Below are 22394 nucleotides of genomic sequence, written 5' to 3'. Positions count from 1 at the left end.
TTCTTGGACGCAAAACCTGCTGACACTAATGTCTGAGTTTTTGTAAGAATGGCACAATCTATGACTAAAGATGGCACCTGGTCTTGGTATGTAGTTAACATTTTTACCTTTGTCTACATACATCCATCCATCAATTATCCAACCCACTATATCCTAACTACAGGGTCATGGGGGTCTGCTGGAGCCATTTCCAGCCAACACAGGGTGCAAGGCACGAAACAATCCTTGGGCAGGGTGCCAGCCCACCGCACGGCATGTGCGCGCGCACACACACACACACACCAAGCACACACTAAGGACAATTTACAATTGCCAGTGCACCTAACCTGCATGTCTTTGGACTGTGGGAGGAAACCCGGAGTACCCGAAGGAAACCCACGCAGACACAGGGAGAACATGCAAACTCCACGCAGGGAGGACCTGGGACGCAAACCCAGGTCTCCTAACTGCGAGGCAGCAGAGCTACCCTCTGCGCCACCATGTCACCCTTGTCTGCATACAGATGAATTAAAAATATAATCAAAATGCAGTGATCATCTGTTAATAAATATTTTGGACATATAAATAATAGTCTCTATTTCAAAATATTCTGATGATTTGTGCTGTTTATATTCTGTTTGCTGCATTTTGTGTACATATTGTGATTAATTTTGGAAATATTGTCTCTTTGGAAACCTCATAAGCATTCATAATATGAATGGATATGTAAGGTATGACACAGTAACTCTTGTTATCAGACAAGAGTCTTGCCCAATGCAGCTTTGTTTGGTGTAATTATTGTTGATCTTGGTACCTTTATTGTATATGTGAATTTATATTATCATAGGTATACACAATAATATTCCTTGTTATTTACTGAGCACACTAACTCTAAACCCCCTTACATGTTTTCACTGTGGCGTCTATATTATATTTAGCCATTCCAAACCACAACAAAAGTTCCAGTGAAAGAAGAGGAAAAGAAAGAAGAAAAGTTGAAACCACGAGAACCAGGTCTTCTTTCTCTGGTAGACTGGGCCAAGAGTGGAGGCATGTCTGGACTGGAGAGCTTTGGGCTTGGTGCTGGCAGCCTTAGAGGAGCCCTTAGACTTCCTTCCTTCAAGGTACACGTGCATTCTAACATACAAATGGTATTTAGTGTTGCATTGGCTACTTCTCAATAATGCTAATTTTACCATCACTACTATTAGAAACACTTTTTTTTTTTTTTTTTTAAGATTTTTAAACAACTTTTATATATATTTATTGAAGCTTAGTTGTACCAGGTGTACAAAAGGACATTCTTAATTGACATAGTCTCCAGATAAAGGTCTTCTGTTGCATTCCAGTGCTATTTTCACTCCTAAACATTTCTTTATTTTTACCTTCACCAAACAATGGCACTAGATTTTCTTTGCAAACTACATATTATACTAAAAACAAGGTGAAAAATTTTTTTATAGGTCTTTGAATTAACTGTAAGAGAGAATTAGACAAATGGAATCCTGCCAGACTGCTGAAATGTCAGCACTAATTTTGAGAAAAAAAAATTGTTTGATGCGCACATTTTTATATTATGACAGTTTTGCAATTATTCATATTCTAATTGATGTGCTTTTACATTATGAAAAAAGGGGAATACAGCACCATTTTAATGTGAGATATGAGCGCTTGGAAAATCTGTTTTAAATCTTATTGATCATTTCTGCATAAGCTGAATGTACTGATTTTGACTAGGATTTCAAAATCTTTCAAATAAAAACAAAAGAATAAAGAAACATGAAACATTTTTCATCTCAACTGTATTTTGTGTTTTCATGCTTAGGTAAAGAGGAAAGAACCATTGGAGTTGTCAGAAGGAGGAGATCTAAAGAGAGTAAGACTGTCTACCCCTGCGGATGAGGATGATGATGGCAAGTATCTGTAATTTTTTTTGAGTAGTTCATTAAGTTATACACTATTATTAACTATAAAAATAATTTTTTCCTGGATTAATGACTTTGATGAAATATGAATGTTAAAAGTAACCAAGTAAAGCTTATTTGTAGTTAGGTGACATAGTTTATAATGTTCTTGTGCTTTTGGGTTTCTGATGATGGCAAGTGGATTTGAATCTGCTGATTTGTGGTTTACAAGGCTCCTGAAACCTGCAGCTTTGAAGCTTAGCTTTTTGTTTACTGTCTACATTGGCATTGCTAGTCAATATGATGCTACAGACTTAGTCTGTACAATTTTGCAAGTTTCAGAATCCAGCAAGCATATTGAGAATTTTAATGAGAGACATTATTGAGTTTCTATCAATGGTTTTTTTAACAAATGTGGTGCCATAATAAAAATGGTACTTGTTTTGCACTCCTTTGTTGTTCCTTTCATTTTATTTATTCTGTATTTGTTTTAATCTTGTTGCTCTGGATCCTCTACTACAGTGCAGTACAGTTACGTGGTATGGAAGTGTCTTTCAGGCTTGCTCATTTATAGGGAATCCCCATGTGGACCACTGCAGTGTGTTGCACAATGCTTGCCATCGCAAAACATTGGTGTTGTGTTGTTCGGAGTGGAGTCATTTTTTTCCATTATGAGGAAGAAGTTTAAAATAGTTGTTACTTATATACTTTATTAATCACATGTAAGTAGTGAATATTTATTTGCATGCTACACATGAGTAAACTGCTCCTTAGGAAGCCTGTTTCTGCCAGGGTTTTTACATGTCAGAGTTTTCAGAGCATATTGAATAGTTACAGCAAGTGTTTATATAGTTATCTTCAGTCCAAGTACCTTTTATTACACAATTTTGCAGGTGCTGCACAAAGCAAAGGCAATGCAAAAAATTTAAATAAATGTATAAAAAAACATACGGAGAGGAATTGTTTTGATAACTATTTTTCATACAGCTGTTATACCAGTGAGTGACTGCCATGTCACCTTGGATTTAGTGATGATTTATGAGTTTGACACTTACAAATGCAGAATAGAGTGTTAACTAGTGGTAAATGGTTTTTGAAAACACACAAATGCACACAAAAACAAAAACTGAGGCATTATGTAGAAAACACAAAATGGGATAGTAATACCTCAGCATCTGAAAAAAAATTTGAATCCAGCTCAAAATAACTACAGTATATAACCATAACCAATAAAAACGACAAAAAATTCCCAAAATTGATAAATATGTGCATCGTTAAAAAAGTAAAACTGAAAAGAGCATTGTACAAGAAAGTTTAAAAAAAGGCCAAATAATTCTAAATTAGAGAAACACTGTCACTACAGCAAGAGATCAAAAACGTATTCAAAAGGTCAAAAGAGAAACTGAAAAAAAATGCTAGTGAAGCATAAGAAGAACTTTTTGGGTAGTACTCTAGTAAATAAGAATTTAAGAAACCTCAGAGATGCACAAAGAGAAATCATTGAAATAATAAGAAAATAGCAAATGAAATAACTTTGACTCATGAATTTCAAGTCTTTATTAAGACGAAATAGATGGAATGCCTCATGTAGTTGTAAAAACAAGATCTGAGTTTATAAATTTTAAATTATAATAGTTTTATGTGATTCAAGTCCTTGATACGTTGAAGTCTAATTAAACCCCTGGACTTGATGGGATTTTACCAAATGTAGTAAAAGAAATGAAAGACATCATTCATAAACATTTAATAGGTTTATTTGAGCAAGCACTTCAGAGAGAAGTGCCAGATAACCAGAAAGCCATGAATATAACTCCAATGTACAAGAAAGGAGACAAAATAGATCCCGGTAATTACACACCAATAATTCTTACTTCTGTAACATGAAAACCATAGTAAGAAATAATCTAGAAAAGTACCTGTATGAAAATAACATTAATTAAAAGTAAGCCAGGATTTATGCGAGGAAGGTCTTGCCAAACTAATCTATTAGATTTTTGAGCAGACTACTGGAATATTTGACGTAAGTAAAGCATACAGCATAATTTACTTGGACTTTCAAAAACACCCTTGCCAGAGTCCCTCACCAAAGATGGATTTTAAAACTAAATGCTGTTAGCATCAGAGGTAATCTACAAAACTGGATCTCAAGATGATTAACCAGCACAAGAGACAGGAAACAGAGAATGCTGTTCTGTAGACTGTAGGGTGAGGTCATTGCTGGAGTCTGTCAGATGTCTCAGATTGGAACACTGCTTTTTCTATTTTAATCGTGTAGATTCTCTTGTAGTTACTAAACTTGTGAAATTCACAAATGATTCTAAAATTGGAGGGATAACAAATATTGAAGAGTCAGCCACAGTAATTCAAAAAGACTTGTACAGTCTTCAGAACTGGCCAAATACTTGGAAAATGCAGTTTAATTATAGGAAAGTGAAAGTGCTACACATGGACAGAGGCAAATAAAATGTTAAGTTATATTGCAAACATCCAACCATCCATTTTCCAACCCGCTGAATCCGAACACAGGGTCACGGGGGTCTGCTGGAGCCAATCCCAGCCAACACAGGGTACAAGGCAGGAAACAATCCCAGGCAGGGTGCCAACCCACCGCAGATATTGCAAACATTGTTGAATATAAACTGAGTTGTGTAATTGGTTACACTTTCTGTAAAATGCAGTAGTGGGACTGCATTGGTGTATTGTTTGCGGTTCTGACCACCACGCTACAAAATAGAATAGCAAGACTTAAAGCTGCACAGAGGAGAGTAACAGCCAGGTGCATCACAGGACTGAAAGACATGTTCTAATCTGACAGACACTGTGAATTTTACCCATTTAGTCTTGAGGAGAGTAGATAAAATATCTCAATAAAGTAGATCCAGTTGAATTTCTTTAAATAAATGAAGCTTTATGAACATGAGGACACCAGTGGAAAATTAAGGGGAAGTGCATTTAAGACTGAAGCCAGAAAACACTTAATTTATTCAAAAAGTTGTAGAAATCTTAAGACAAACTAAGGTGTCATGTAGTTGATTTGTATCAAATTTGTTGAATGCTGTTAGAGTTTGGTGTCAATGAGATGACTGTAATGTTTTTTTTTCTCTGTATATGTGTATAGTAAGCCTTTGCATATGTGTAATTATAATAATTGATTCACTGTGTGGCATGGTTACAATGTCACTTTTCAGTCTGAGGTCATGGTCTTGGAAGACTGGTTTTCTTTTTACAGATATAAATGAGGAAGAAACTGCCATAAGGAAAGGAATTAAGTATCTTCTAAGCTTGTTCTATTGTTGTCTACTTAAATGTTATTTTGATCTATATTATTCTGTGATATTCTCTTTTTTAGTGACTATTCCTAATCTTTCCTTTATGTACACAATTTCCATTATTGTGTGACTTATCCTCTATAATATCAGAAAATATACAGAACAGATTTGAATAAACTCTTGATGAATGAATGTTATGAATCCCCACAGACTCGTATCGTGCTAGAGAAATTCAAGATGGTATGAGCTTAGAATCGAAGAATGGCCTTCAGCATGAGGAAGAGGAGCGGAGAAGAAAGGCTCATCAGAAATCTTCTAAATCTTTAGATCTGGATAGTGAAGGAGAGGAGACCTCTGATGGTTCATCTTCTGAAAAAGTGAGTTGTTGTAGATGTGTGTGTGTGTGTATATATATGTATATATGTGTGTATATGTATATATGTATGTATGTATGTATATGTGTGTGTGTATTTGTGTGTATATATATATATATATATATATATATATATATATATATATATATATATATATATATATATATATATATATATATATATATACACATATGTATTTAACATTTACAAAATGTAACATTTTATACACTGACTTTTTAAACTTTAGGGTGAAGCTTTCAAAAGTAGCTTGTATCATTCAATTTTAGAAATATCTTTGAGTTACCCCCACCCCCTGCGACAGTATTGGAAGCATATTTTTAAATTTCCATTTCTCCTAATAAACAGCAGTTCCTCTTACTGGCCTAGTGTGCTATATAATATAGAAGTTCTACAATTACTTTGGATCCACAACAGTGGCTTGGACAAACTTATTGGAACCCCAAACCTAATAATTTGTAACACATCCTTTTGAGGCATCAACTGCAATCAAGTGCTTTCTTTAGTTCTGAATGAGACTTCTGCACCTCTCAACTGGTAATCTGGCCCAGTCTTCTTAATCAAATTGTTTCATGGACTTTCTTCCAGCTTTGTGTTTTTCCTCTTTCCAAAGATGTATAGTTGGATTCAGATCAGGACTTGTAGCAGGCCACTTCACAACATTGAGGTTTTTTTTTTTTTCTTCAGCCATTCTTTGCCGCTCTTAGGTGTATGCTTTAATCATTGTCCTGCTGGAGAACCCATTATATGCGACAGAGACAAAGTTTCTGATTTTGGACAATATGTTTCACTCTACAATGTGATATGCGTATGATATCATTATGCTCTTCACTGAATCAAGGCACCCAGTGGCAGAGGCAGTACAGTACAGCAGCCCTATAACATTATTGAGCCTCTTCAGTGTTTCAAAGTAAAGGAGCTATTTTCTTGTTTCTTCATAAGCATCGCTGTGTCTTCTGTTAACATTGGGCCATAGAGACTTGTTAAAATAAATCTCTTATTTAGTTTTATCTGTCCAAAGGAATGTCAACATTCATACCAACTCCAGTATAGCTTTTTTTTTAATATGTGTGCTCTTCCTGGGTCTTTTGCCTTGGAGCCCACTTTCAATCAGACTGAAATAGATGGTTCCACTTGAAACTTTTGTACCTTGATCTTAGAGGTCAGCCTGACTCGTTAATTTCCTTGGTTATTTTTTCACAGTTTGAATTGTTAATGCTGTTCAGTTTGTGGCTAATTTTCCACTTCTGGCCACAAGCAAGCAGGTTCGACACAGTGTCATTGACCTTCTTGATATTATTAACTGCTGTGGTCTCAGGAGCATGGAGCTCTTAAAGATGGGCCTATATTCTTTACCATGTCCATGCTTGGCTTTTACTACCTTCCTTTCTTCCTCAGAAAATTATCTGCCTTTCCTTCTCTTGACTATGTTCACTGAAATGCACACAATGACAGAACACAGCTGAATGAGTTCTTTGCTTTGTTCAAATATGCCGAGTGACTGGTTATAGAAGTCACCTTTCATACTTATTACAACTACAACTAGTCTGCTTGAGATATCATTTCAATAATTTTGTACATGCTATTTTCTTTTGGTTTATTATTTGAAATAATATGTTAAGTCCTAAATAAAGAGCAAAGTGTCTTCTCTATAGAATATGGAAAAAAGAGTGGTGGTTGCCAATTATTTTTGTAATTTTCATCTTATCTCACAGAAAATTGTTACTCTTTTTTTTTTTTTAGTATTGGAAAGGTATCAGTACTTTTGGCTACATATGTTTGACTAATTTTGCTTTTTTTTTGTTTTGCATTTTTGCATTTGCTTTGTGTAAGTGTTCATCCTGACATTTTAGGAAATAGTATACAGAAACAGAATACTTGCTTAATGATAAATTTTGTAGAGAGACAGCTAGTTATTTCTGTAGTTTGTTGTCTAGCCTCACAAAAACTGGAGCCCTAGTTAAAAATCCCAGAATGCAGTGCCCTTTGTGTTCAGCCTCCATTTTGTATTTGTATTGTATGTACTTTAGGCCCGGAAAAGTGAACACTTTAATTTTTGCAATTAATGTGCACTGTTTAGCGCATGAAAAAATATTGTCGCATTCAGGTTGGCAACCAGTAAACATGGCGTTTTCATGTAAATTCTTATTTATTTATTTATGTATTTTTTAACATTACAAAACAATAATGAAAAAAAGTTAAGTGTATACCTAAAGAAAACCATTCAGTAAAATATTTTTTTCTACCTGTACCTTTGTTACGTGGTTCACAACAATAGGCCACATGTCAATATTTAACACTGGTGTTAATTTTATCGATTTATACATACTCAGACAGGTGATGGGGGTGGGTAGGGATGTTTACAGCAGTCCTGGTGCAATGCTAGAGAAAAGCTGCAAAGGTAAAACTTGTGTTCTCTTTGTCATTTCATGTTTCTGTAAGAAGATCAAATCAAAGATCAAATTTTGTAATTCATTGTGTATATACTTAATGGTTTATGTATTAATTTTATGATTACGTGTTTTAATGTTAGATGTGATTGTGATTAATTGCATACATTTATGCAATGAATTTAGTTGATTTTCCTTAATTGATTCCCAGCCCTAATGTACTTTATTTGAGGTTTTCATTTGCCATTTCAGGATGTTATTACTTTATCATAATATTTCATGTACAGTATGTGTGCTGCTTAGCTGTCTGCTGTTGTAGCGATTCAGCTTTGTAAATACTGCCATTGGATTTTGCATAGTAACATGATTGTACAGTTGAATAAAAGAGAACACATGCTGGAAACTGAATTGAGTTGAGGACATTATGTGGTCACAGACATTTTTCATTAGCTTGAAAGAGTTGTGGGCATTTTGTGCGTATATTCAAAACCCAATGCTAATAACTGATTTTTGGGCTTAGTTAGTGTACTCAGTTTGAAACCATAATCCAAACCCATTTTGAAGGTACTGAATATAGAACATAAGTGGATGTAAAAACAATGTATCAAACGAGACTTTCTACCGTGTTAGTAATTTGTCTAAATCTGTATATGTTATATAGGAGGAAGATGACGATGATGATGATGAAGATGAAGATATTGGGACCAGTGACAAGGAGGATGAATCTGAAGGTATGATATTGAATAACTGTATTTGTTAAAGACAAGCATTACTTTTCCTATGTCCTTTTGTATTTGTTTTTACTTGGAAAAAAAAACATAAGTAATAAAGCTAATTCTGATTTAATCACTAGTTTTCAGGAAGAATATATATGTTGTATTGGGATATATTGTATGAGACTTTATCAAAAGTGTATTTTTAAAGTAATTAAATTGAGTTTTACCAAACTGAAAACTTAGCAATACAGTTATGTTTTTTTGATTTTCGGTTTTCACCTCTTTATTTTTCCTTAATTCGGATTTTTTTTACATTTTTTTTTTATTGTAGGTAGCAAAAGCTACAACAAAACAAACAATAATAAAATGTCACTTTACATTCCTTTTAATGAAATGGCACACTAGCACAATTGAACCTTATTTTGCAGTTCCATTCATCAGGTAGGAGCCCAGATCCTCCATGATGCAGTATGCTGAGACTGAAGTAGGGACAGTAAGTGCCCTCCACAATTGTAAGAGGTAGTTTGAGGCATCCTTCTGAGATGAAGGTTAACTTCACTTTTAGGGCCTAGGATATTTGTTATAGCCTGAGCTGATGTGTTCTTGGCCAGAAAAATACTTTATATAGAGGTGAATATGTTCAGTGAGGTACCATACTGATTGGAACCAGCTATTCCACCTGGTGTTTCCTGCCTCGTGGATTCCTGGCAAGCTGCTTAAAGAAAGCAGACTTTACCCACATCACTAGTTATGCAGCCTCAATAAAGCATTTATAGTACTGCCAGATCTCTCCCATCAAACTAATAACATGACAAAAGCCTGTTGAATGTACACTGTTAGGCATAACCACTTTTAAAACTTCCTGGTATGCTTTCAGATAGTATGATACATTGTCTGTAACCACTGCTAAAATGTCATTAATATTTAGCTGTTTGTTATGAAGGGACTGAAGTGCAAAATGTGAAAAGGTGGACAAATTGCAGCTCTCCATAAAAATAACATCTGCCAAAAAGTACTGGACTTCAGTACCTGTAATTGTAATTATGTATTACACCTGTCATTTTTTCGATTGATATGTATGACTTGCATGGCCACAAAGTCCTTCACAAACTAGCATCTTGCATCTGATGATTTTGTTGTTTCCTCTATTGTTACCCGAAAGGGAACACTCTTTGATCTTAATTTCTCCATGTTCTTGAGGTGGGTTTTAGATTTGACATGATAATTGCAAGGATCTTTTCGTTTCTACTCTATGGTATGCTGTCAAAACTTGGAAAAGTTGCTGTCAAGATTCGTAAAAGTCACTGGGATATTGTTGTGCTGTCAATTTTGCAGTTAAGCTCGTTTTTCTTAGTTTTTTTTGACGTAGTTAGGGTGCCTGATACTGCTCACTTTAACATTTCTGTCTCGTGCAGCTAGCTAATTCTTATGCCTTTAATGAGAAACCACACAAGAAACACGTGCACAAATAGATATGTCACAGCTGAATTTCTACAAACAATTGCATTCGCTTGAAAAACACCAAACTAGAAAATAGTATCTGAATGACAGAACTACAGATTATTCAATTGTTTTTAATATATTGGGAAGTTTTGTAACAGTCATACCTTCAGTCTCTAAATTCTGCACATTTCTTTTTTTAAATCTAAAATTCGTTTTTATGCGTTAATTCCGTGATTCCAACCATGGTTTCCGCATCGCGGAAATCATAGGGCTCTAAAGTTCCATAACATTATACCTGTATATTTTGATCATGGAGATCTTAACCTTTTTTTCTTACTATGATGTTTGTTTTATCATGTGTATGAACAGCCACCCTTCATTGATATGAGGCATAGGTTATCCCATTAAGTTTGTGCATTGTGCACTGCTATTTACTGGTACTCTTGATTTTTTCAGTTTATTATGAACTTATCATTGATATTTTGATAATGCTACTAAAAGTTGACACAATTATAGATAATGTGGATTTTTGTGCTGTTATCCATTTCTGAAATGCCATCATGCAACCTACAGACTAACAACCGCTAGTCTATATTCTAAATTAATCTAGAGCAAAAGAATGTTTCATATTTATTTTTTCATATATTTTATTTTTCTTTTAAGATGAAGCAGTTAGTGATGCATCCTCTAAAGCTGATTCTGATGAAGAAGAGAGTGAGTCTTCATCTGATTCTGAAAGCAGCTCATCCTCTTCTACTTCTTCTGATGAAGAGGAGGATGAAGAGGTTTCAAAAGAGGCAAGAGTACAAGGTGATACTGATGAGGAGGAGGACGATGATGACAGTGATGAAGATGAGGCAGAATATACTGTGGATGAGTCTACTGTGGATAGTTCAGCTATGGATACTAAAGACAAATCTATGCTTGTCAGTGCATCTCAAGAGGAAACAGTAAAAGTAAACGAAGATGCAAAACTAAATGAAGTATTCCATCAGAAATGTAAACCAGGTAAGGATGAAAAAGTGATTACTTTGTGTTTCGACAAATGTAAATACTTGATTGCCATAAAAATGTCAAATACATGGACTTTGATGAAACTCATACAAATAAAACATCAATATGAACATAAAACATTGCAGCAGAGTTAATTATCATTGCCTAACAGCCCACAAACATATTAAGAAATATTCATCAGCTTACTATGGTCTCTTATAGCCAGTTATTAAGTTAATGTAGCTCACAGCTTATGGATAATTATGTACATGCATACATACATATGTTCTCAGATCCACTTAATCCAGTTTGTGTTCCTGTGGGACCATTGCTTTTTGTGGCAACAATGGGCACAAGGCAAGAAAAAACACCATTCCCTCTAAAAAAACACACTTTTGCACATGCTAATACTCGTACTGAGGCCAATTTAGAGTTCCCGTTTTATGTATCCTGAATGTTTTTTGAGGTAATGGGGGAAAATTATTTGAGTACCCGAGGAAAACATACAGATAGAGAGAATAAGCAGATTCAACCCAGATAATGACCACCCACAGAATTTGATTCTACAACATGAGAACTAGGAGGCAGCCGTGCTAACCACAGTTCCAGTATGCTGCATGAGTGATTTTTTTATGAAAATTATTAATGCTTGTCCTAACTGGCTTAAGCCACTTACCCGGCAGAAGTAGATTGTGGGTTGGGTGTGATGCGTCAGAAAATACTTTTTTTTTTTTCTTCTTCTTCTTTCTCTCTCAGTTTGCAAAGAAGTAAAGTATAGGTGATGCAAACTGCTTTTTCTAGCTGCTTCCTGTTTTTAGCAGAGTGATTGCAATCGAAAACTTTGAAGTCAACACTCAAACTCAACACTCAAAGTCAACACTATAAAATATTGGGCCTGTAGAAAATGCAAAAAATCAACGTTTATAGAATGCAAGTTAGAGAATAAAGTAATTCATAATATTGTTTTTGACAAGGTGTTAATGCAATGTAATTTTTTTTATTTTCCTTTTATTACGTTTTTCTTTTTTACTTTTTACTTTTGACTACTATTTATCATTCACTAGCAAAATACCCGTGCTTCGCAGCGGAGAAGTAGTGTGTTAAAGAAGTAATGAAAAAGAAAAGGAAACATTTTAATAATAACGTAACATGATTGACAATGTAATTGTGTTGTCATGAGTGTTGCTGGCATATATATATATATATATATATATATATATATATATATATATATATATACACACACACACACACACACATATATATATATATATATATATATATATATATATATATAAATTTCTATACTAATAAAAGGCAAAGCCCTCACTCACTGACTGACTGACTCATTCACTCACTGACTCACTGACTCATCACTAATTCTCCAAGTTCCCGTGTAGGTAGAAGGCTGAAATTTGGCAGGCTCATTCCTTACAGCTTCCTTACAAAAGTTGGGCAGGTTTCATTTCGAAATTCTACGCGTAATGGTCATAACTGGAAGCTATTTTTCTCCATTTACTATAATGGAGTTGAGCTCGAAAGCCATGGGGGGCGGAGTTTCGTGTGACATCACGCCTCCCACGTAATCGCGTGAACTGACTGTCAACGCAGTATGTAGAAAACCAGGAACAGCTCCAAAAAGCGCTGAAGAAAACATGCATTATATAATTGAGAAGGCAGCGAAACAGCGAGTGAGTGACATATACAACCATATTCATGAGTGCTGCTACTTTGGAAACAAAGCACGGTGTAAACCTAAAGTTTAAATTAAGTTCATAGACAGGCTGCCGCTGGCGTTTGTCATGCCCACGGGTAATGTGGGATACAAGTTTAATGAGAGGACGCAGGATATAAATGAGAGTTTTAATCACTTTGTAACTAAGTTAAAATTACTGGTGAAGGGCTGTGCTTATGCAAATTCCGAGAGACTGTGTTTGTGGGGGATTGACAGTTAAGGCGGATGGGGAAGTCACGTCATCATCTCCCCTCCCATTCACCTCATTTCGCTCTGAGCTGAGTGCCGCAGCTAACGCACGCAGTGTTACGGAAGCGACTTTGTGACGCTGCCACCAAATACTCACAGAAAAATCTACAAGTTAATACACACGCTGTCTCTACAGTTTCTCCACACTGAATCCTCCAGGCACTACTTACAAAAGGTTACATTGACAATCGTGTTAAGTTATTTTTAAAATGTTTCCTTTTCTTAGCACAAGCACAGCTGAGAAGCTTCGATGCATGTGCTCCATAACGCGTTAAAAAATCACGCATTTAATCATACTTTGCATTACAAACAAAGGGAAACTTCTGTCAATGCATGATTTCCTGGTACAGCGATTATATTGATCAGCGCTTCCGGATTCATTTTACCCTCGCACCCCCTTGGTTTGAGAAGTATGAAAAAATATGAGGTTAACACAGAAAAACAGATCACCAATTGAAGCTTTATGAATAATCGATTCGCCATCAATAATTGTTTTGGTAAAGCCATACTAAGTGTAATCCTCCTTCCATTTTATAATTTTTCCGCCACTAGCCATGATTAAATGAACGGTAAAAAAGTAAGAGCGAGGTGACTTATTCAGGCAGGCAGGCGACAGCTCAATAGCTCGAATTTGGATATAAGTGGGTTCTATTTAGTCGCCAGAAGTATCTTTGTTAGGAATGGAAGTTGAATTTAGTCTTTAAATTTCTGTGGTAAGGAAAAAGTTATGCAATGATGACTAAATTTAACTATATAAAGTCAAAACTTAATATATAAAGTCATTCTCGAATAAATAAAGTCAAAACTTGAATATATAAATTCAGCGTCGGTATATATAAAGTCAAAACTTCTATCTGAATATATAAAGTGAAAACTTGAATATATAAAGTCAGCGCTGGAATATATAAAGTCAGTGTCGGAATATATAAAGTCAGCGCTGGAATATATAAAGTCAAATCTTGAATATACAGTGGTGTGAAAAACTTTTTGCCCCCTTCCTGATTTCTTATTCTTTTGCATTTTTCTCACACAAAATGTTTCTGATCATCAAACACATTTAACCGTTAGTCAAATATAACACAAGTAAACACAAAATGCAGTTTTTAAATGAGGGCTTTTATTATTTAGGGAGAAAAAAAAATCCAAACCTACATGGCCCTGTGTGAAAAAGTAATTGCCCCTGAGCCTAATAACTGGTTAGGCCACCCTTAGCAGCAATAACTGCAATCAAGCGTTTGCGATAACTTGCAATGAGTCTTTTACAGCGCTCTGGAGGAATTTTGGCCCATTCATCTTTGCAGAATTGTTGTAATTCAGCTTTATTTGAGGGTTTTCTAGCATGAACCGCTTTTTTAAGGTCATGCCATAGCATCTCAATTGGATTCAGGTCAGGACTTTGACTAGGCCACTCCAAAGTCTTCATTTTGTTTTTCTTCAGCCATTCAGAGGTGGATTTGCTGGTGTGTTTTGGGTCATTGTCCTGTTGCAGCACCCAAGATCGCTTCAGCTTGAGTTGACGAACAGATGGCGGACATTCTCCTTCAGGATTTTTTGGTAGACAGTAGAATTCATGGTTCCATCTATCACAGCAAGCCTTCCAGGTCCTGAAGCAGCAAAATAACCCCAGACCATCACACTACCACCACCATATTTTACTGTTGGTATGATGTTCTTTTCTGAAAAGCTGTGTTCCTTTTACGCCAGATGTAACGGGACATTTGCCTTCCAAAAAGTTCAACTTTTGTCTCATCAGTCCACAAGGTATTTTCCCAAAAGTCTTGGCAAGCATTGAGATGTTTCTTAGCAAAATTGAGACGAGCCCTAATGTTCTTTTTGCTTAACAGTGGTTTGCGTCTTGGAAATCTGCCATGCAGGCCGTTTTTGCCCAGTCTCTTTCTTATGGTGGAGTCGTGAACACTGACCTTAATTGAGGCAAGTGAGGCCTGCAGTTCTTTAGACGTTGTCCTGGGGTCTTTTGTGACCTCTCGGATGAGTCGTCTCTGCGCTCTTGGGGTAATTTTGTTCGGCCGGCCACTCCTGGAAAGGTTCACCACTGTTCCATGTTTTGCCATTTGTGGATAATGGCTCTCACTGTGGTTCGCTGGAGTCCCAAAGCTTTAGAAATGGCTTTATAACCTTTACCAGACTGATAGATCTCAATTACTTCTGTTCTCATTTGTTCCTGAATTTCTTTGGATCTTGGCATGATGTCTAGCTTTTGAGGTGCTTTTGGTCTACTTCTCTGTGTCAGGCAGCTCCTATTTAAGTGATTTCTTGATTGAAACAGGTGTGGCAGTAATCAGGTCTGGGGGTGGCTACAGAAATTGAACTCAGGTGTGATACACCACAGTTAGGTTATTTATTAACAAGGGGCAATTACTTTTTCACACATGGCCATGTAGGTTTGGATTTTTTTTTCTCCCTAAATAATAAAAACCATCATTTTAAAACTAAATTTTGTGTTTACTTGTGTTATATTTGACTAATGGTTAAATGTGTTTGATGATCAGAAACATTTTGTGTGACAAACATGCAAAAGAATAAGAAATCAGGAAGGGGGCAAATAGTTTTTCACACCACTGTATTAAGTCAGCGTCGGAATATATAAAGTAAGCGCTGCAATATATAAAGTCAGCTTCGGAATATACAAAGTCAGCGCTGGAATATCCATCCATTTCCCAACCCGTTGAATCCGACCACAGGGTCACGGGGGTCTGCTGGAGCCAATCCCAGCCAACACTGGGCGCTAGGCAGGAACCAATCCTGGGCAGGGCACATGCATCATTTTCAAAACATTAACCGAACAGTGTCTTTTTAATTTATTTTTCTGAATACGTTTTTGATAACTTAGTTCAGTTCAGAGTCGTTTCAATCAATAGATTTCGACTTTCACTTTATATATTCAGGAGTGAGTTTATATACTCCAATGTTGACTTTATATAATCAGGAATGACTTTATAAATTCCGACGCTGACTTTATATATTCAGGTTTTGACTTTATATATTCCAGCGCTGACTTTATATATTCTGGTTTTGACTTTATATATTCCAGGGAACACTATATATATTCAAGTTTTGACTTTTTATATTCTGACGCCGACTTTATATATTCATAAAATCAATGTATTTGCCTGTTTGGCACCCCATAGTATATGTGTGTGTGTGTGTATATATGTACACATGTATGTATATATATATATATATATATATATATATATATATATGCCAGCAACACTCATGACAATGACAAAACAATTACATTGTCAATCATGTTACGTTATTATTAAAATGTTTCCTTTTCTTTTTACTTCTTTGCTGCCAAGCTGGTATTTTGCTATATATATATATATATATATATATATATATATATATATATATATATATATATATATATATATATATATATATATATATATATATATATATATATATATATATATATATGTAAACGGTACACTAAACTGTAATTTCGGTTCAGTTCACTTTCTTGAGGTACTCGGTTCGGTTAATTTTCGGTACAAAAAAGGCAGGAAAAAAATGACCTTAAATGCTTTTATTTAAAAAAAAAATACAACAATAGAATTTGTATAAATAAATTAAAGCGACCCATTTGGGTGATATTTCAAATAAATTAGACTCTGACTTTTTAAAACTATTGTAACAATTTAAATAAACAAGTAACAAATGTAAACTTTGAACATGTAGCCGCAACAGCCTGAATATGACAAATAAAACTATTCAAGCTTAAAGTTTTTGGCTAGAAAGATTAATTTATCCACATTTTCTGCAGAAAGCACAGATCTGGTTGCAGTGACAATATCTCCAGCAGTGGAGAAACCGTTCACTAGCAACAGAGGTAGCTGGAATACAGAGGTAACGCTTTGCGAGTTTTGCTATGTGTGGGTATGTAGCCTCATTGCCTTTCCACCAAAGAAGAGGATCAGCTTCAAGGGAAAGGCACCCTGAAGCTCTGTACTTACTGACCTTGGTGCCGTTTTAAGTGTGTTAACATATTAGACGTGTTTCCTGCAGCGTACCCGATCTCCGTGGTCTGAATTCAGAGCTCTGTAGGTTGATCATTTTCATTTCCATCAAACGATGTGGCATCCTTTCGTTCCTAACACATTACCCAGTCTATATCAGTATAGATATCCAGGAGGATTTCTTTTTCCCCATTGAGATCTGATGTGTTTTCAAAGTGTTCCTTTATATATATATATATATATATATATATATATATATATATATATATATATATATATATATATATATATATATATATATATATATGAGAACAACACTCCTAAATGACAAAACAATTACATTAACAATCATGTTACATTATTTTTAAAATTTTTCCTTTTCTTTTTCATATCTTCTTTAACACACTACTTCTCCACTGCTAAGCGCTGGTATTCTGCTAGTATAAGTATATATATATATATATATATATATATATATACATACACTTATATATACACACGTATATATACACACACACATATATACTGTATATACACATATATATATCTACATATATATATTAGGGGTGGGACTCGATTAAAAAAATTAATGTAATTAATTAGAGGCTGTGTAATAATTAATCTTGATTAATCATATGTAATCACAGATGAAAATTTGCCCCAAATCGCAAATGTTTTTTTTTTTTTATTTAAAAGGGTTTTAGTGGCCGACAGAATCAAATAGACATGGACATGAATATTGTAAACTCAAGCTCTTTTAATTTCTGAAAAAAAAATGCTTTTAAACTGCATTTCAATTCAAAACAGAAACAAAAATATCTATATAAATATGGTATTTTAAGTACTTTAAGTACATTTTCAGAATGGTATTGTCTTTAAATAATAATCACAAAAATTTCAACATAAAGTGCAGTTTTTCTTCTTAAAGAAAATAAGGCAGAAACATAAAGGGTAATTTGACCAGCTTCACCTTTAAACTCTGAGTAACCTTAGCCAAAATTATTTTGTACATTAGGCTAAAACAGTGTGATCATTGAACATTTTGTAATTAGATGTAATTAGAATTACTAACGGTCACAGAAGTCCAATGATCCCCAGTAAGAGCCACAAAGTCCACTTTCTGTAATGCATCCGATTTTGCTTGCTTTTCAGTGTGCACAAAACAATGCTTTTATCAAGGCTTCCGTCTGGTAGTCTTTTGAAATGAAATTTTCAAAAAAAAAAATCAACGTTTATAGAATGCAAGTTAGAGAATAAAGTAATTCATAATATTGTTTTTGACAAGGTGTTAATGCAATGTAATTTTTTTTATTTTCCTTTTATTACGTTTTTCTTTTTTACTTTTTACTTTTGACTACTATTTATCATTCACTAGCAAAATACCCGTGCTTCGCAGCGGAGAAGTAGTGTGTTAAAGAAGTAATGAAAAGAAAAGGAAACATTTTAATAATAACGTAACATGATTGACAATGTAATTGTGTTGTCATGAGTGTTGCTGGCATATATATATATATATATATATATATATATATATATATATATATATATATATATATACACACACACACACACACACATATATATATATATATGTATATATATATATATATATATAAATTTCTATACTAATAAAAGGCAAAGCCCTCACTCACTGACTGACTGACTCATTCACTCACTGACTCACTGACTCATCACTAATTCTCCAAGTTCCCGTGTAGGTAGAAGGCTGAAATTTGGCAGGCTCATTCCTTACAGCTTCCTTACAAAAGTTGGGCAGGTTTCATTTCGAAATTCTACGCGTAATGGTCATAACTGGAAGCTATTTTTCTCCATTTACTATAATGGAGTTGAGCTCGAAAGCCATGGGGGGCGGAGTTTCGTGTGACATCACGCCTCCCACGTAATCGCGTGAACTGACTGTCAACGCAGTATGTAGAAAACCAGGAACAGCTCCAAAAAGCGCTGAAGAAAACATGCATTATATAATTGAGAAGGCAGCGAAACAGCGAGTGAGTGACATATACAACCATATTCATGAGTGCTGCTACTTTGGAAACAAAGCACGGTGTAAACCTAAAGTTTAAATTAAGTTCATAGACAGGCTGCCGCTGGCGTTTGTCATGCCCACGGGTAATGTGGGATACAAGTTTAATGAGAGGACGCAGGATATAAATGAGAGTTTTAATCACTTTGTAACTAAGTTAAAATTACTGGTGAAGGGCTGTGCTTATGCAAATTCCGAGAGACTGTGTTTGTGGGGGATTGACAGTTAAGGCGGATGGGGAAGTCACGTCATCATCTCCCCTCCCATTCACCTCATTTCGCTCTGAGCTGAGTGCCGCAGCTAACGCACGCAGTGTTACGGAAGCGACTTTGTGACGCTGCCACCAAATACTCACAGAAAAATCTACAAGTTAATACACACGCTGTCTCTACAGTTTCTCCACACTGAATCCTCCAGGCACTACTTACAAAAGGTTACATTGACAATCGTGTTAAGTTATTTTTAAAATGTTTCCTTTTCTTAGCACAAGCACAGCTGAGAAGCTTGATGCATGTGCTCCATAACGCGTTAAAAATCACGCATTTAATCATACTTTGCATTACAAACAAAGGGAAACTTCTGTCAATGCATGATTTCCTGGTACAGCGATTATATTGATCAGCGCTTCCGGATTCATTTTACCCTCGCACCCCCTTGGTTTGAGAAGTATGAAAAAATATGAGGTTAACACAGAAAAACAGATCACCAATTGAAGCTTTATGAATAATCGATTCGCCATCAATAATTGTTTTGGTAAAGCCATACTAAGTGTAATCCTCCTTCCATTTTATAATTTTTCCGCCACTAGCCATGATTAAATGAACGGTAAAAAAGTAAGAGCGAAGCGAGGGTGACTTATTCAGGCAGGCAGGCGACAGCTCAATAGCTCGAATTTGGATATAAGTGGGTTCTATTTAGTCGCCAGAAGTATCTTTGTTAGGAATGGAAGTTGAATTTAGTCTTTAAATTTCTGTGGTAAGGAAAAAGTTATGCAATGATGACTAAATTTAACTATATAAAGTCAAAACTTAATATATAAAGTCATTCTCGAATAAATAAAGTCAAAACTTGAATATATAAATTCAGCGTCGGTATATATAAAGTCAAAACTTCTATCTGAATATATAAAGTGAAAACTTGAATATATAAAGTCAGCGCTGGAATATATAAAGTCAGTGTCGGAATATATAAAGTCAGCTGGAATATATAAAGTCAAATCTTGAATATACAGTGGTGTGAAAAACTTTTTGCCCCCTTCCTGATTTCTTATTCTTTTGCATTTTTCTCACACAAAATGTTTCTGATCATCAAACACATTTAACCGTTAGTCAAATATAACACAAGTAAACACAAAATGCAGTTTTTAAATGAGGGCTTTTATTATTTAGGGAGAAAAAAAAATCCAAACCTACATGGCCCTGTGTGAAAAAGTAATTGCCCCCTGAACCTAATAACTGGTTAGGCCACCCTTAGCAGCAATAACTGCAATCAAGCGTTTGCGATAACTTGCAATGAGTCTTTTACAGCGCTCTGGAGGAATTTTGGCCCATTCATCTTTGCAGAATTGTTGTAATTCAGCTTTATTTGAGGGTTTTCTAGCATGAACCGCTTTTTTAAGGTCATGCCATAGCATCTCAATTGGATTCAGGTCAGGACTTTGACTAGGCCACTCCAAAGTCTTCATTTTGTTTTCTTCAGCCATTCAGAGGTGGATTTGCTGGTGTGTTTTGGGTCATTGTCCTGTTGCAGCACCCAAGATCGCTTCAGCTTGAGTTGACGAACAGATAGCCGGACATTCTCCTTCAGGATTTTTTGGTAGACAGTAGAATTCATGGTTCCATCTATCACAGCAAGCCTTCCAGGTCCTGAAGCAGCAAAATAACCCCAGACCATCACACTACCACCACCATATTTTACTGTTGGTATGATGTTCTTTTTCTGAAAAGCTGTGTTCCTTTTACGCCAGATGTAACGGGACATTTGCCTTCCAAAAAGTTCAACTTTTGTCTCATCAGTCCACAAGGTATTTTCCCAAAAGTCTTGGCAATCATTGAGATGTTTCTTAGCAAAATTGAGACGAGCCCTAATGTTCTTTTTGCTTAACAGTGGTTTGCGTCTTGGAAATCTGCCATGCAGGCCGTTTTGCCCAGTCTCTTTCTTATGGTGGAGTCGTGAACACTGACCTTAATTGAGGCAAGTGAGGCCTGCAGTTCTTTAGACGTTGTCCTGGGGTCTTTTGTGACCTCTCGGATGAGTCGTCTCTGCGCTCTTGGGGTAATTTTGTTCGGCCGGCCACTCCTGGAAAGGTTCACCACTGTTCCATGTTTTTGCCATTTGTGGATAATGGCTCTCACTGTGGTTCGCTGGAGTCCCAAAGCTTTAGAAATGGCTTTATAACCTTTACCAGACTGATAGATCTCAATTACTTCTGTTCTCATTTGTTCCTGAATTTCTTTGGATCTTGGCATGATGTCTAGCTTTTGAGGTGCTTTTGGTCTACTTCTCTGTGTCAGGCAGCTCCTATTTAAGTGATTTCTTGATTGAAACAGGTGTGGCAGTAATCAGGTCTGGGGGTGGCTACAGAAATTGAACTCAGGTGTGATACACCACAGTTAGGTTATTTATTAACAAGGGGCAATTACTTTTTCACACATGGCCATGTAGGTTTGGATTTTTTTTTCTCCCTAAATAATAAAAACCATCATTTTAAAACTAAATTTTGTGTTTACTTGTGTTATATTTGACTAATGGTTAAATGTGTTTGATGATCAGAAACATTTTGTGTGACAAACATGCAAAAGAATAAGAAATCAGGAAGGGGGCAAATAGTTTTTCACACCACTGTATTAAGTCAGCGTCGGAATATATAAAGTAAGCGCTGCAATATATAAAGTCAGCTTCGGAATATACAAAGTCAGCGCTGGAATATCCATCCATTTCCCAACCCGTTGAATCCGACCACAGGGTCACGGGGGTCTGCTGGAGCCAATCCCAGCCAACACTGGGCGCTAGGCAGGAACCAATCCTGGGCAGGGCACATGCATCATTTTCAAAACATTAACCGAACAGTGTCTTTTTAATTTATTTTTCTGAATACGTTTTTGATAACTTAGTTCAGTTCAGAGTCGTTTCAATCAATAGATTTGACTTTCACTTTATATATTCAGGAGTGAGTTTATATACTCCAATGTTGACTTTATATAATCAGGAATGACTTTATAAATTCCGGCGCTGACTTTATATATTCTGGTTTTGACTTTATATATTCCAGCGATGACTTTATATATTCAACTTTTG

General features: G+C 35.4%; 1 protein-coding gene across 3 annotated transcripts in view; it reads left to right on the top strand.

The window, feature by feature from the left end:
- Positions 1–22394, top strand: part of setd1a (SET domain containing 1A, histone lysine methyltransferase) — a 90059-nt gene that overhangs the window by 44985 nt on the left and 22680 nt on the right. For all 3 annotated transcript variants that reach the window (XM_039766409.1, XM_039766410.1, XM_039766411.1), the window contains 5 exons: positions 918–1103; positions 1805–1892; positions 5363–5529; positions 8596–8665; positions 10757–11101. In XM_039766409.1, coding sequence (XP_039622343.1) covers positions 918–1103; positions 1805–1892; positions 5363–5529; positions 8596–8665; positions 10757–11101 — 856 coding nt within the window. The remainder of the gene's footprint in view (positions 1–917; positions 1104–1804; positions 1893–5362; positions 5530–8595; positions 8666–10756; positions 11102–22394) is intronic.

Source organism: Polypterus senegalus, chromosome 10 (assembly GCF_016835505.1).
Source record: "Polypterus senegalus isolate Bchr_013 chromosome 10, ASM1683550v1, whole genome shotgun sequence".
Classification (NCBI taxonomy): domain Eukaryota; kingdom Metazoa; phylum Chordata; class Cladistia; order Polypteriformes; family Polypteridae; genus Polypterus; species Polypterus senegalus.
This window is presented reverse-complemented; position numbering and strand designations above follow the sequence as displayed.